Source organism: Lepisosteus oculatus, chromosome 6 (assembly GCF_040954835.1).
Source record: "Lepisosteus oculatus isolate fLepOcu1 chromosome 6, fLepOcu1.hap2, whole genome shotgun sequence".
NCBI lineage: Eukaryota > Metazoa > Chordata > Actinopteri > Semionotiformes > Lepisosteidae > Lepisosteus > Lepisosteus oculatus.
Genome location: NC_090701.1, coordinates 10,068,400 through 10,084,934, shown reverse-complemented (window position 1 = coordinate 10,084,934; position 16,535 = coordinate 10,068,400). Strand labels below are relative to the sequence as shown.

Here is a 16,535-nt window from a genome sequence, read left to right as displayed (position 1 = left end):
GCACACCCAAGATTCACTTTTACATCTGTCTTTCTAAAATATTCTCATTGAGTTTTTAAGGAGTACATTTTGCTGGAAAACTGATTATTAACAGGAATGACCTACTGCTGACTAACTTTCTCATAAGTACTAAAATCACTAACAGTGGTTGTTTATTTGATTTGAATTCTGGAGTTCAAGTTTCTAATTTTGAAGAAATATAAATATGCCCAAAGCCTTAAGAAATCAGATTTTCTGTAACTTGCTCATACCTTATTCTCAAATGATGTTACTCTCATAACATGAACACAAGATACAGTACAGCATGTATTCTCCCTCTCAGATCATGAAACATTTACACTGGTTGTTAGTTTTATACACAATAATATTGTTTATGTTCTTAAAATGCATTACCTAGAAAAAAAGATATCGCAGGTCAGCCCTTACAGAACAGGGCAACCAGATTGATTCCTGGTCTTAAGGACATGTCATACACAGAAAGGAGAGATTAATTTTTTGCTTGGCAAGGACAAGATCGCATGGGGACTAGTTTCTGTGTTCAGAATCCTGAAAGTCATTGATCGAGCAAAAACGTGTCTTTTTCAAGATCAGCAATAACAAAGGGACCCGCAGACTCAATTTGAAGATAATGGAATGAGAAGATTTAGTGCTGAAAACAGGAGACACTTCTTATCTAGGGATAAGATTGTGGTAATCTGGAGATAGCTTCCTAACTATTGCTGAAATTGACTTTGTGGGATCCTTTAAATACATAAAGTGTTTAGATATTTGTTCACTAATATACTAGCAATCAAACAAGCCAGATGGACTAAATGACTTCCTAATGTACAGTATGTAATGTTGGTTATGCTAGTACTATTATTACATTATTAGTCTTTCTGCACTAACCAGTATACAGTACATGTATATTTTTGGGGGTGTTGTTGTGGGAGAGTCACAATGCTGTGGACAGATTCCTAAGAGTGATATGAATTGAGGATAAGGTATAAGCAACACGAATGTGCTCTCTCAAGGCTTGTATCAACCATTATATTCCTGAGTTAAAATTAAACTAAAGCTAAAATCTAATTTAAACAAACTTCCAAAGTGTAGCTGTCACATTTAACTGATCTGGTCTTATGGAAATCATCTCAGTTACTTAGAGATATAAATTAATATAGGTATTTTAATTATAAAGATTTAAAAACTGGGATTTAAATCTCCTCGTGGTGGACATTGCCAAAGGTGCCTTCAATCAATCTACAGTATATTGCAATGAGATACACATTTTGTCCACCTACTAAATCAAAGATCAATCAAGGTCAATTGTGAAATGTTGATAAAACATATTCCAGAGGACATCCCTCTGTATGCAAAGGGGTTCCACGTTTGAACGGTACATATGGTCTTGATGAAAAATAAAGATAAAATTATCCAAAAACCTGCAATGAAACAATGAATATAATGCTTCCTATTTAAACAGGAAACATTCAGTGATGAAGGGATAGTGATGGGTTACAGGCTCTCTTCCTTAGGATTTGGTCATTGTTCAGGATTATTCTCCAGCACATGAAATACAAAAATTGAAGTGTTCATGTTATTGCATATAGTTAAGCATTTTTACCTGCTGTTTTCAATTATTTTTTATCAACTGGTCTGCCTTGAGATGATCTTCATATTCCTCAGAGCGTAGCCCATGAAACACTCATTTCACATTTATAAAAACAAGACAACTGTCGATACCATTCGTACACATTTTAAAATTCCAATATTAAATATTGGTGTATTGTGACTTCCTTCTATGATATCTCATCATTTGATGAGATGAGACAGGTAAACTCATGCCAATCCAGTATAAGCATAGTATTTTGCACCCTGCACTCCTCTTGTCATGCATTCAGTGGATTGTAGAGACCCAATGGACCACACATACTGCTTATGTTACACTACCTAATTGGTTTGATAACAATTAATGACACTAATTTAATGCAGTGATTACAGCCCTGTGTGTCATTAAAAGCACCAAGCAGTTTCCTTTAATATTTTAGGGTGAAACAATTGCTAAAGGAGAATATTAGTACCTGATAGTTTTGATCATGCTCAGTCCCATTTCCACACAGCAGTGGGCATGGTCCTGCCGAGGTTCCGGTAACCCAGAAACGCAGTAATAGCAATCACCAAGGATCTTTATTCTTAAGCAGTGGTGTTCCTGAGAGACAAGGGTGATTGCATTAGCAGGAGGCTACTTAGAATAGGCAGCTTTGAGAACAAGCCAAAAGCAGGTTTGGCAAGACATTAGTGTTTAAAAGGATGAGGGTGAATACACTTACAGATCTTGAAAACCTATTTACAACACCAATTCATAGCAATGCAGTACTGTCCAGTGTATTACCTAAACAAAGTATACCATTAACATCGCAACAGATCTGCAACAGTCTCACAGATGTGCTGGTAGAGTATAAACCTTGAAAGCATTAATTAAAAAATAGTCATTTACAGACCAAAACGTAATCCAAGCTTTTGAACAACAAAGATTAAAGACCAGTGATCATCTTTCCAGGCTTCTGACATAATTTGCAGTTGCTTTGATATTGCAAAAAATATGCATATTGTGGCTTTCAAACAAACCTTTTATTTCGGGAGTTACAGACAGCATCTAGAAATGGTTTATACATTTGAATTAAACAGATTAGTTATGCATGCATGGAAAATGTTTTGTAACTTCTAAAATACACTTTACTTTAAAGTAAACTGTAATAGTAATTCTAATTTAACTTAACTTTACAGTATCTGTGAACCAAGTGTTTTCATCTTTGATTAAAGACATTTGGCCTTTAATGTTTCTTCATTTAATAACAACAGCAATATGCAGAAATAATAATAATAATAATAATAATAACAACAATAATAATAATAATTATAATAATAAAATAGTTTAATAAGAACATTTGACATTTCGGAAACAAGATGTCTTCACATACAGTATAATAGTATTCACTCTACTTAGCACCTTTAATGTGAGGAAAGGGTACGATCTAAAGCAGAATTTGGTGACTGATTTCATTTAGGAAGGATTATTCTTTGGAAATTATTAAACACTTGAATTTCTAAAGCTTTAACACTTCTTTTATTTCAATTTATCCATTTGATCTCTGCAATAAAATCACAAAGTACTACTGTCATTCACTTAGTATTGATATTATTTTCCATATTCTTATTTTTTATCGTTCACATTTGTCCTTTCTTAAGTACTTGGTTAGGTTCTGCAAAAATACATTTAAAACTATGGATTACTTACTATAACAAATAATATATATCTGAGTTGGTTCTTTCTAATGAAATAATACAATAAGTAAGATTTGTGAATTGCATTTCTTGCCCCTGTCCTACATTTTAAATAAAAGGCAAATAGGAACACACTTACTAAACAGGGTTGCTATATAGACCTTCTGGGCCAGGAGAATGTCAAAAATTATGTACAGTAGTGGGGAAGAAACACTTCAGCACTGTGATTTCTTTTCTCATCAAACGATATTTGTACAGATGGGTACATTGCCCAGACTTATAAAATCAAAAATAGGCAGTTTACATTTAACACACAGTTGGAAAGTTTTTCTTGTTGTTAGAGAAAAACTGAAAAATATCTCAGAATGACTAAAGCTTGAAAAAGCACTACAGGCACATCTTTAAAGGGATTAAAATTTACTGGAGCAACTCCACAGGGGATTCCTTCTGTAGTTATTTCTGTTAAAACTCAGTTTCACAGTTCACACTGCTATCAACTGCCACATTTAATTGAAATCCTATTAGGGGTTTATTTGATATAAAGGATGGTCTGGCCTCACATAACCTACTTTTTATTTCATGATGTTACTGTGGAAAACCCTGGTTTACAATTGTGACAATTCTTTCTCTTGAATAAGAGAATAACTTGAATAACACCCTTAGATTTAGTGAAAGCCTTTATTTAAAATGACTTTTCTAAATGTACTGTTTCATAAGTCATTTAATCATTAAGCAACGATATTTTTGATATACTGTAGATCCACCCTAACAGTGGACTTTAACAGAGATACTGTACAGTACATAAGCATTTATTGCCTATATTAAGTGCATACACTGTACATGAATTTCATAAATAATTCTAATAAGTCCTTGCATTTATATGTTTCAACTCCAAAGGATCCCAAAGTGCCATTACTCACTTAATCCAACACTAAGTGCAAATACAGAAACACAGTTGTGATTTTGTACATGGGCCTACACGTGAGGAAGGGTAATTAAAGAGACTAAACATTAATACCTCTTCCACATTTTAAACCATGGTTAGATGGCCAGTTGTGCCAAACCCAGCATTGATCATTCCACTTTTCTCTTTCTTACAGACTCTACTCGCTATCTTTCCAGGACAGGACAAGCTATCCAGCCATGCTGTTGAAGCCAATACTGTGATGCCTCAATGAGGCCCTCAAATCATTTAGCCACTAAAAGGCACAAGCTAGACAGGCCAGACGACCCCATTTCATTTGTAACAATTTGGATGTTCTTCTTTATACAGTAAGTTGTTGAGTGGAGAATTTGGACTTTCTTTCACTTTTTGTCTATGCCATTTCCACAGCTCATGTTACTGTTAGCTCAGTCCTTCTGTAGGTTGCTTGAAACTTGGTTACAAATTTCATTCACTTTTGACATGCCAAAATTACATGACCATGAATGAGGTACAATAGCCAAAATGGTATTTTAACAGGGGGATAGCGACAAACTACAGTAATTGTATTAATAACCCCACAGTTTCCTGATACTTTTGTTCCCTTCAAGAACACACAACACAACCGAATCTAACCCACCCCACTCATGACAGAATTTTAGTTCAAACTGTTTCATATGAATTTTTTGTTAAGGAGACAATGCAGTGATGCATGTGTCCAGACTGAGACGAATATTCAGTCAGAACTCATTTTGATTTTTCCAACATGCGAAAAAATAATGATGAAGCTTATACAAGGCATAGATATGAAATGCTGATCACCTCTTTGGGCGAGGGAGACAAAATTGTTATGCATTCTTTAATCAATAAATGAGTCATTATGTTCTTATTGTTGTTATCACAGTAGAGCTAGCACTGTTCATCCCATGTCCTACTGTATAATTAACTAGGCTCACTGCATTTCCTATTAGTAACTACAATATAATGCATGATTGCTTTTAGACTGGGCAATTAAACCCTTTACCAAAACTAAAAAAAATGGGCATAATTATAAAATACCTGTAGGGAACTTGTTTATGCTTTGTGCTTTCAGATTATACATTACACATTCTGCTTTTAAACTTTTAATGGTTTACTGGAATTCTGAAGCACGAAACAAAAACAAAGAAGTTATTAATTTGCTAGAGGAAATGGCCTTTTATAATGCAAAGAACTATGGTTTTACTTTCTGCTGTTACTTAAAAATAATTATTTCTGTAAACTCTAATTATTCAACAGTGCGTTTGATGTCTTTATTGGCATTTCTGTTAGATAAATTTGTGCACTCTTTTTAACTACAGTATGTTAAATCCAGTTATTCCAGTTCTGATCCTCTAGTTAACCAAGCAAGGATATTAATATTATCACCCTGCTAGAACAGGCATGACATATGTTTCTTCATCAAGATGGAAAAATATTTCAACAAGAAATATTTTTACTTAAATCATTTGTATCATTGAGGGTCATTTTTATAGTTTGAAGAAGAGACATACAAATAAAAGAGCAAACTAATCCTTACAGTTTGGTGCGTTTATGTGTTCACTGTTTTTCTTTTTAACAATTTTAAACACCAAATTATATTCCATATTTCAGTGTGCTTCAACTTTGGCAAATGCAGATTCACCTGTCTCAAAGTCATTCTCATTGGTCTACAGTAGGTCAGGAGGATAAACATACACAAATCACCTATATCTCTGTAAAATACAGTATTTAATTTTAATCAAATTTACATCAGTCTTTTTAGCCTAGTAAAAAGGCCTGGTTGAATGTAAAACGTCTGTACAGTACATACAACAGATAACATTTCATTAATGTGAGAATGCATTAAAACTAGGAAAAAATAATTATCATCTTAGGAAAACACAAAAAACACACCGAAAGTAGCATCACAAGAGCTGATAAATGTGTCTCATTACACTTCACTTACGTGTGCAAGTCGATCAAATCTTGCAAACAATTCATTTAACATCCTGACCAATTCTTGTGCTGACAAGGTTGTAGACAGGTTGGTGAAGCCTTTCACGTCTGCAAAAAGAATGCTGAATAAAATATGGAAATATCAAATTAATATATTATTCTACTACAACAGGAATAGGCATCTCAAAACAGAAACATTGGATCTCTCTGTGAATACTTCGCTGTGTTCATCAGTTAGATAAACTAAGCCACCTATCTAACAACAGGTATTGACAAGAAATGAGAAGGTGCAGGCAGTGTGTGAGAAACATTTGAAAGCACAGCTCTGGGCTTCATGACATTTCACTGTAGCCTGTTGTTACATCAGTCATATGAAACAACCTTCATGACACCTTGCAATGAGGTCACTGCTCTGTACTGCACTGCTTTGGACCTGAGCTGCATCCTCAGGGATCCCATATACTAGTATATACTAGTATAATACTAGTATGACGAACAAAGATCAGGCCTGTTTTGTGTTCACTGTGTTCCGCTGTGGTTAAAGTTAAATCACTAGTTTGTGTCTTAAGCAGGTTTTGAACCTATGTCCTCAGGAATTTAGCATCCATACAAAAACACTACAGTAAAAGAGATGGGCCCCCTAGTCATGTTCTACAATCACACTATCTATTGCACATATTATGTCATCTTAAAAGAGAAGCTGATTTATGTGGAAAGATAAACCCTGTGCTCAAGTAATACTTTCCACAGTTAGGTGTTTAAAGGCACTCTTACTAATGTTTATCCTCAACTGCAGATGAGCCAAAAAGGAAAAAACAGATTTTGTTTAACAGAATCACACACTAGACTCTGTTTGAACTGAGCAATTCCATCATCCTGCACAGATTCAGGCAGCACCGATAGGGCCCAAATCATGTCAACTGACTGCAGCCACTGTAAATCATGAGCCTCTAAATGTTTATTGGAAATATTCTGTTATACAGTATCTTTAAGACCGTAAAGGAATTTTTCTGTTTGTTTTAATCTGGTAGGCAATCCGTATTGTTATTTTTAAGCCCAGTAAATTAAGATTTACTAATTTTCATGTTGCTCTCTATGCATTATCAATCAAATATGCACTTTTAAAATTGCACATTTACTTTTGAAATGTACACAACTGTACATTACTGAGAGAACATAAATGTATATTACAACTGTTACAGTACCTTTAACTTTGGTACAGCAACCCTTAAAATATCACAAAATATGATACTTTTCTTATGGCAAATTTGATGAACTAGTCAATACACATTTCATCATTATCATTATACTGTATATTTTTATAAACTGATAACAGAAGGCAACTCTTTAGACAAGTGTGTGAGACTATGGAACAAGCTACCAGGGAACTTGCTATGTTGTTGAAGCAAGTTCCCTGGCTTCTTTCAAGAAATCAATTAACTACTAAGTACCAAATGTACTAGAGGGATCAAATGGCCTCTTCTTTTTTTAAATGTTCTTATGTTCTTTGGCAGTTTATGCTGACATACACAGCCAAACATTTTTAAAAGCATTTTTTAAATGACATAAATATCAAAATAGTATGCATTTAGTATTCACCGCCCACCTTGTCTAAACATGATTTACAGTATTATGTGCCTGGGGTTCTGTGTATTCAATCTCTTGCAGATTAGAAAAAAAAGCGTCAAATTACATTTTTGTTAATTTTGTTAACCTCACTAGACTAAACTGAAGCTGGACAACATATCCCACGATATCACAACGTGTGCTGTTTGTTCTCTTTTGGTGAGTTTTAATAAGACCCTTACCTGACATTCTCATAGCGGTGAATGTAAATTTTGTGAAACTGGTGCTGCAGGTGCTCATCTTCTACATTAGTCATGTCATTTATCATTTCGAGCACTACAAATCGAGGTAAAACAGACAGAACCAATCGTTCCTGGAAAAAAAAGGAACACACAGTGGTTACCAATGTAAGATCTTTGGAATGCAGTGAACATCATGGGGCATCATACCGCATTCTTACATGAAGGGCTAGTGTTTGTGGGCAATGCTACCTTTGAGAATTGCGATTGAATAGGAAAGCACCCTTGAGACAGTTTTGAGGCCATCTTGCGTCATTTAAAAGAATGAAACCCGGCCTTTGCTTTTTTTCTCATTCCTTTCCTAATCATCATTCATGCGTCAGCAATCCCGTGCTATTTGATGTTCACTGCCATCAACTTTTTGCAATAAACAAATTAAGAACATTATCAGCATCCAGTAAAATTATACAGAATAAACCTAAAAATACTTGATGACAACTAAGACTTACTGTACAAGTAACACTGTACTTTTGTCGAATATACAAAAGAATAACATACTGTACTGTACAGTATACAGTATAAAACACACATATCTGTTAATATCAGTGATTTACTTTCTATATTCCTATGTTTTGTGCTGTATTTAATGTTTTGTAACATCTGTTTTCAGTTTTCACTATTGAGGCATCACTGGAATTTTCAGCCACACGTTCTGGCTAGATGTAAACAGCTATATCGTCCTGCAGCTCACAACTGGCAATCCACTGAAGCTAAGCAAATATGAGCCTGACCGGCACCTGGATGGGAGACCTCCTCAGAAAGCTAAGGTTACTGCTGGAAGAGGTGTTAGTGGGACTAGTAGTCTGTGTGGGTCTTAATGTCCCAGTAGAGTGATGGGGAAACTATACTGTAAACAAGCGGTGTCCTTCAGATGAGATGAAAAACGAGATCCTGACTCTCCATGGTCATTACTAATCCCAGAGTTTTTCTCAAAAGGGGCAGAGGTGTTACCCCGACATTCTGGCAAAATTTCCCACTGGCCTTTACCAAACATGGCCTCTTAATAAACCCCATCTATGAACTGGCTTAATCACTCTGTTCTCCTCCCCACTGATAGCTGGTGTGTGGTGAGTGTACTGGCGCACTATGGCTGTCGTCGCATCATCTAGGTGGGGCTGCACAATGGTGGTGATGGAGGGGAGTCCCCATTACCTGTAAATCGTTTTTTAGTGGAGTGTCCAGAAAAGCACTATATATTTATAAGGATTAAGTACATATCTTTTTAACTGCAGTACAGGTTGAATTGCAGATGTTTGCATTTCTGCAATGGGTGGTTTGTACGGACATGACAATCCCTCACAACTTTTTGAGAAATGCCATTATACCACCACTCAGTTCTGAAAAGGGTGCTTCTCTAGAAGGTGCAAGTGATGTCAGGTGGCATCCCATACTTATTAATACTTATTCACATAAGGATATTTATTGTTGGATCAGTTAACTAATTAAATAACCCAAAAATATCCCCCAACCTTGTGTTCTAAATTTAATTAGGTTACCTGTTTCAGTTTCTTAATTAAGATTTTCATAAAAATCTTATTACGTTTAAATCTAAAATATATACTGAAGGAAAATGGACCGACCCAGGCGGTTCACACATTTTTTCTTTGCTCTGAAACAACAGACAAGATTAAGTTGTATGATCAGCAAACCCCCACTCCCAACAAAAAAAAACATGGAAACTGAACTGAATTTATTTACAGAATCAAAATAGTTAATTTTCAACCCTGGAAATGTACTTGTATGACCTGTCAGTGTAATGAAATTGCAATATTGTCTCCACTTGACTTGAAATAAATACCCTCTACATCAGATTGCAAGTAGCTCCTGAGAGCTCCGCCTGATAAGTGAAAGAGGAAAGAAATACAAGAGTGCCCTTGTGTTCTTCAAACAAGGGCCTTTCTACTTTTTCTGTCTTTAGATAATTCTCTCCTTATCATGAATTTCATTATATTCCACCCCAGACAGCAAGGGAAACCTGGAACAGAGCACCAGACCAAACTGAAAACAAGAATAGACCGTCTCCTTTGCTCATAGAAAAAAAAAACAACAACAAAAAAAATAAATGTCTCACTTTTACTGAAAACTCTGCACCATTACCTAACACATCAAATTTGGCATTTAAAAGATAATATCCAGCTAAGTTCATTGCTATTAAAAATAATAGTAGCACTTTATATAAGATGTTGCTTAAAAATGTTGTATTGATACTTTACATAGATTTAATAGATTATGTGTATGTGGAAAAAAACATTAAGAAAGTCTTACAGACAGAATATTAAAATGTGATACTAACGCTTAGCAATGATATCTGAATTATTTATTAGTTCACAAAATTAGTGATAAATAATTACTCTAATTATACGGCTTCTCCATCCAGTGCATTTACACTTCATCTTGTAGTGCAGTGCTATATCCAGTCTGCACCAGCAGCCCCACTACACTGCCAAACAGGTAGAGAAATGAGTCATTTTGTCGCCAACTGGGAGACTTTAGGAAGGTCAGCTTCTTTTAGTCATGAGTAAGATTTAGATACCACGGTTAACATCTCTACACTTATGAAAAGTGCCATGGCCACTGTAATGACCAAGTAATCAGGACCTCACTTTAACACTTTATCGTAAGGACAGCACCTCAGCCAACACAATGTCACCATACAGCCAGTCACCATACATTACTGGGGTTTTGACTTTTTAGAGCAATATGTGCCACCTCTTGCTGTAGCAACATGGTTTCATTAGAGGTCTTCCATCTTACTATTGACCAGACTTAGCCTTTGTTTAGCGTTCTACTGTACAGTATATAAAGATACGCAGTATAGAGATATAAAGAAAACAGGTGACAAGGTAATGAAGATGCCAAATGATATCTGCACTAAAAGGTCCCATTTTTTGCTACCTGTTAACAAGATGTGCTATACACGATATAATGCATTGTAAATACTTTATAACCTATTAACTGACCATCCATTAAATATTGTATTTCAAAACTTGAATAATGCATTAATGTATAAAGAATTTAATACACAGTGAAATGTTACAATAATTCCTTTATGAATGCATGACAGGAGTTTTCTCTTTTCTAGACAAGTTTAATCTGTTCCAGAGTGTAGTCAACTATTCATCATCAGAACTGTGAAAGCATACACATTTTTTTAGATTGAATTGCAAATGAAATGTCCAGCTCTCTGTGTACATAATGTCGCAGTTTCTCATGTCCCTCCAAAAGTTGCTGAAAGCCGGATAATAATTCCATTGCTACAGTCAAACCTCTATCAATTTTAAATGATGAAAAAAAAAATATTTTTGGAGTATTATGCACAAAACCAGAGAAATAACACTTAGAACACAGGACACGGGAGATGTTTTATAAGTCATCGTAAATTGATTATCAATAGATATTCAAATGTTGAAAGTATTATCATTCAGAGCTTTAAAAAAAACTTCAACAAATAAACAATGAAATGCATTTTAATATTAAGAGCAGCAGGACTGTTTCCCTGCCATGCTTTGATTGCCAGGCATTCACTTACAGTATGCTGTACAGATTTTTTATGGCATGGTGATATGTTTGCTAATATAGTATTTGATATATTTTTTGGAGTTCTAAAGTTATCTTTTTCTGAACTTTACACAAATACAGGATCAATGTCATTTTATCATACAATACATCCTAATGCTGAAATTTGACCAAAAGGTCAAATGAAGAACTCCTTTACTCCTCACACAGCTCTCGCATACCTGTCTCTGGTTTTCTGTCTCCAATCTCAGCCTGGCTTCTATACATCTCCTGGTCTCTAGAAAGGCTTGCCGCTGTGCTCTGTCAGACAGGTAACTGATGAACATTCCTGCTGTGTTCATACACATGAACAACACTGCCTGGGCCACCAGCTGGGGAGAAGAAAAAAGATGTGTCAAAGGCCTGCAAGCAAAACATGCACACAAACCAAATATGAATTTCTAAATTTCTAAAGCAATGCAGTAGATGTCCACTGGTTTTTTAATGGCCTTGAAAATAATTTAGAATTAACAGCAAGAGGAGATTTATATACCGTAGTATCTACAATATGTAACTTTATTTTCTTTAGTATTGAGTACAAAGGAGAACAGAAGGATATGCTTTGACGCCTTTTCTAGTCCATCAAAAGAAAATACAGTACTGTATGTACTGAAAATGTTGCTTAATGTACTTAGTGTACCTTAAAACAAGGGTTCAACACATGTCTTAGTGTAGTGTTTGAATCAAAATTTGTAATATTTTTTTCTTACATTACAAGTACTGTACTAGTTTCACAGCATGGTCTTTCAGCATTATTCTGTATATCAAATGTGCAGTAATCAACTTTGAATTGGTAAAAATGAGACCTGGCGATGCAGTTATTACAAGAAAACCAGCCAAAAGGAAAATGTAAAACATTTACTGTATAATACTAGTTACAACACACAGCTTGCTCTGAAAAGTATAGCATGTGCAACCTTCTTTTTGCTTTTTGAGTTTGTAAAAGTTAGGGTTTCCCAGAAAACGTTTTAAGATTCTGAGGTAAAGTCAGAGAGTCTTAAGTGAAGCTGCACTCTTAGTTCTGTGCTTTGTCTGATTTTGGATCCTGAAGAAATCTACAGAGGACCACTCCCTTGCCTGCCTTTCAGATGGAAAAATAACAAGCTCAGACATGTCTGTGCACCTGCACCTTTATCCTAGTCTTCTGCACAGCTATACACAGTAAACATGCATAGTGCAGTACAGTATCTACAAAATCTAGCCTGGTTACAGTATACATGTATCTGCACTCATCCTTATTAGACATCTAATGAGTTCATTTTAATGAGCACCTTTGTGCAGAGGGAGTCAGTACATGCAAATACTCCTTCTGCAATGACTTGATTGTAGTGCCAGAATTTGCATATACTAATTAATTTTGGTCATAGAGGAAAGTTCATCTCACTTGTGCTGCTTAAATATTCAGAAAAACAATGATGTTCAGAAAATACAGTTTTGACTTATTTATATTTTTGCTATGGTTTTAATAATACTATGGGAGTACACATCTAAATAACGGGGCACTTAGTGGACCGATCAGAATGAAATATTTTGATCAAGGATACAGCACAAAATATGAGATCTGAACCAACAATCCTCTGGCCAGGACAGTCATAGTCTTCACTTATCATCACTCCATGCTACTGGAACCCACATCTGGTCATTTTGAGGTTTGTTTTTTTGTTTCCAAACCCCCCCCCCCCCAAAAAAAAAAAACTATTAAAATAATTTCCTAATACTCTATACATCTGTGAAGAAATCTAGTCCCTGCTATTTTTGGTTCCTGCTAACCTCACACAGGTGCTTCTGTCCCCTCACCTGGGACGTTGACTTTTTACTGGTGCTTCCACACAGTCACACCAGGTAGTTTTCAATTTATGCACTTTTAATTCTCTATTTTGGTGTGAGTTGACTCTCGAATACATACTGTACTTCCTAATTTAGGACAGTTCTCATTTTCACACGCATAAAAGCAGGTAAGAAATAGACAGTTTTTTAGACAGCATTATGTGTATATCTACTGTAGGTGTAGTCAGGGATGAACAGAGTCACTAGGGTGACACGGGAAAGTGGGTTATGTTTGTCTTTGTGTGCTTCCAGCCACTGTTTATTCACATTATCTCACAGTTAGTAAATCTAAAAAATGGTTTTAATGTCTTAGTCTGTACCTTATGCTTATAATGTACCAAATCTAAAACAAAAAAAATAAAACCCTAAAACATTTTTTAAATTTAATCTCATTTTTTAAATAACAAATTAAAATTGTCCACCTAAAATTCAATCGATAAAACTATTAAAACAGTGTACAATTAACAATTGGCTAAAAGCCTAAATACAAAAAACATTGAAATATTGACTTACAAGAATCTAATTAAATTAAGAGACTAATGTTTTATCCTGAACTGCTCTATGGTATGTTTGTTATCATGGACATACAGTATTATGCTTCATGAAAAGCATTGTAGTTGATTGAAATGTGTCAAGCTATACTGTAAGGCATACCGTTTCAAGGTATACTTCTTGTTAATTAGTGATACGTAAAAATAAAAAAACATGAACCTTAAAGATGGATGTGAATGTATAATGTGAAGTTAAAATGTTGAATTGCACCAGCATAGCTATGATTATTCAAATGTACTCAGCATTTGAAAAGAAGTAGTATTGTAAAGGAGAAGAGAGAAAACGCAATGTTTCAGATCATAGCCGAAACGTTGTTTTCTCTCTTCTCTCTTCAGCATGGAATAAACCTATTACTTGTTCCTTTGCAGATTACGCATTCTGACGCAGCTTCCCACCTGAGCTATTGTTAAGGAGTGCAAACTCCATTTCAACTACAATATCAGTAAAATGATTTCTGTAAGTTAACCCCAGAACTTTCACAAATATGATCAGGAGATAATTCATATATTCAACTGTTAACTGTTCAGTTGCATTAAACTGTCATGGAACAGCTGGAGAACGTGAAAGTCTGAGTTGAAAATGTAAATTGGACATGACTATGTTTAAATTAATCAATGGGGAGGGTCTTAAAATTGTAATTTGGTATGTCATGCTGCACAAAGGGAAGACTGGAAAAACATTTCTAATGAATGATAAATTGTTCTCTAACCCAGCGATTCAAATACCTCTGTAGTTTGCTATTCAATAGTAGGTGTCCATTTATGCATAAATGGATTATGTGTTTAATTATGAAACACTTTGCCTCACTATTTTCTACAACAGCTCGTCACGCATATCACTGCCACTGATGAGCAACAACAATTCTTTGGGCATTAATATTTTAACTCAAATGCACAGTATCATTTGCACTCCTTATTTGGAGTTTGCTGATCTTTTAAAACACAAAAGTCATGGTAGCAACTACGGAGCACCGTAAGAGGCTGTTTCTAAGTCAGTATGCTTTTACTAGCTGTACTGTATATGTTCCTCTTAACTCTAACTATAATATATTATATTTTTTTATTTGATTGCAGAAGCTGTATAACAACTACAATTAAAATGTTTTCCAAACAAAACTAGCAAATAACTAGTAAATAACTTTCCATGGTTGAAATAGTACTTAGTGTTGGTATTTACTTTTTAGAAAATATGACAAATTACAGAATTTGTGCAAATTTGATTTCTTCAACATTAAGTTGATGTTCACTAAAACCACCAGCAACTGCAATGCTTAAAATTGCATTGATTGCTTACAAACTTTGGAAAAGCACGTATTAAAATTTGGCAGATCAGCAAACTTTAAATAAGGAAATCAGGAAAAAAATATAAAACCCTAACACTGGCCTGGCAAGAAGGAGATATTGTCTTCAGCAATGTAATGTAGGATAAAACAAGAGACATATGTGATTTCCAACTGATATGATAAATAATGACTTTTCCAATCTTTTATGTTACAGAATTTGGTCATAGAGAAGCAGACTGGAACATAGATACTGTAGCTCTAATGCTTGGAAACTACATATCACCTGTCAAAATGTATTCAGAAAACTGTCACAAAGCTGAAACAATGCTTTAAGTACTGATGTGATGCAATACTTACACTGTATGTGTACAGTATATTTGAGATCTTCTCATCTACATATTCTCTTATTACTGTACATCGCAAGGTTGGTACTTTCAATGCTGATAAAATTTGCAGACAAATTTCTGTATAATTTGCTTTACATGAAAATAATAATGGTTAGGTCAATAAGGTAGAGGTATAGAGGTATAGAAGTAGAAAATGTCATCCAGTTCACGAGTAAAGTAATACAGAGCCTTACAAATAAAGTAACATTGAAAGCTGTAGGTCAGAGTAGCTTTACTTATTTTTTTGGCTATTTTCTGTGACAAATAGCAATGTCACTGAATGAGCACAGGAAGGAAAGAATTCACAAGTCTTGTCTTTAAGTTGAACCAAGGCTAGCATGATTCATTGTGTAACTGACCAAATCAACTCCTACTTTAAAGTCAACAGAGAGATGAATCCACAGTGCATGAAAGGAAACTGACATGTTATGTTCAGATTGTGAATAAAGGTTTTTTGTATTGTATATGAAAACATATTATTATAAAACATAAAGTATACACAGTAAATAAATAACTCTTTAATCTTAGAGTAATCGCTAAGCCACAGGGAGCATGTAAGCAGAGTCTTGATGCGTTACTGTATTTATATCATTACGTTATTAATAACCAAGCTGGCCAGATTCACCCCTTTCATCTGTTATCTTTCTTGTAAACTGGCTGTGCTTCATTCATGCTAAAGATCTGGTTGGATCAAGATGCAAACACTTGCCATTCATACCTTTAATTCCTAGAGTTGTGTCTCAAGATCCTTCAACATGACAATAAATGAGGAGAAATCTTAAGTCCTAAATTTCTGTTTTTAACAGTCTTATAAATTGACCAAATTCAAATCCAGATCTTCTGACACTGACAAAAAACAAAGCAAAATGGGAACACGTGCTCTGAAATGACACTGTTTGTACACTGTTCTCTGACAAGATATGTAA

The 16,535-nt window shown here is 34.7% G+C and overlaps 1 protein-coding gene across 3 annotated transcripts in view; it reads right to left on the bottom strand.

The window, feature by feature from the left end:
• The window catches only part of adcy8 (adenylate cyclase 8 (brain)), an 81,069-nt gene that overhangs the window by 52,321 nt on the left and 12,213 nt on the right, over positions 1–16,535 (bottom strand). For all 3 annotated transcript variants that reach the window (XM_015354917.2, XM_006634449.3, XM_015354916.2), the window contains exons 2-5: positions 11,745–11,894; positions 7,951–8,081; positions 6,153–6,264; positions 2,061–2,188 (exon numbers count right to left, since the gene is read on the bottom strand). In XM_015354917.2, coding sequence (XP_015210403.2) covers positions 2,061–2,188; positions 6,153–6,264; positions 7,951–8,081; positions 11,745–11,894 — 521 coding nt within the window. The remainder of the gene's footprint in view (positions 1–2,060; positions 2,189–6,152; positions 6,265–7,950; positions 8,082–11,744; positions 11,895–16,535) is intronic.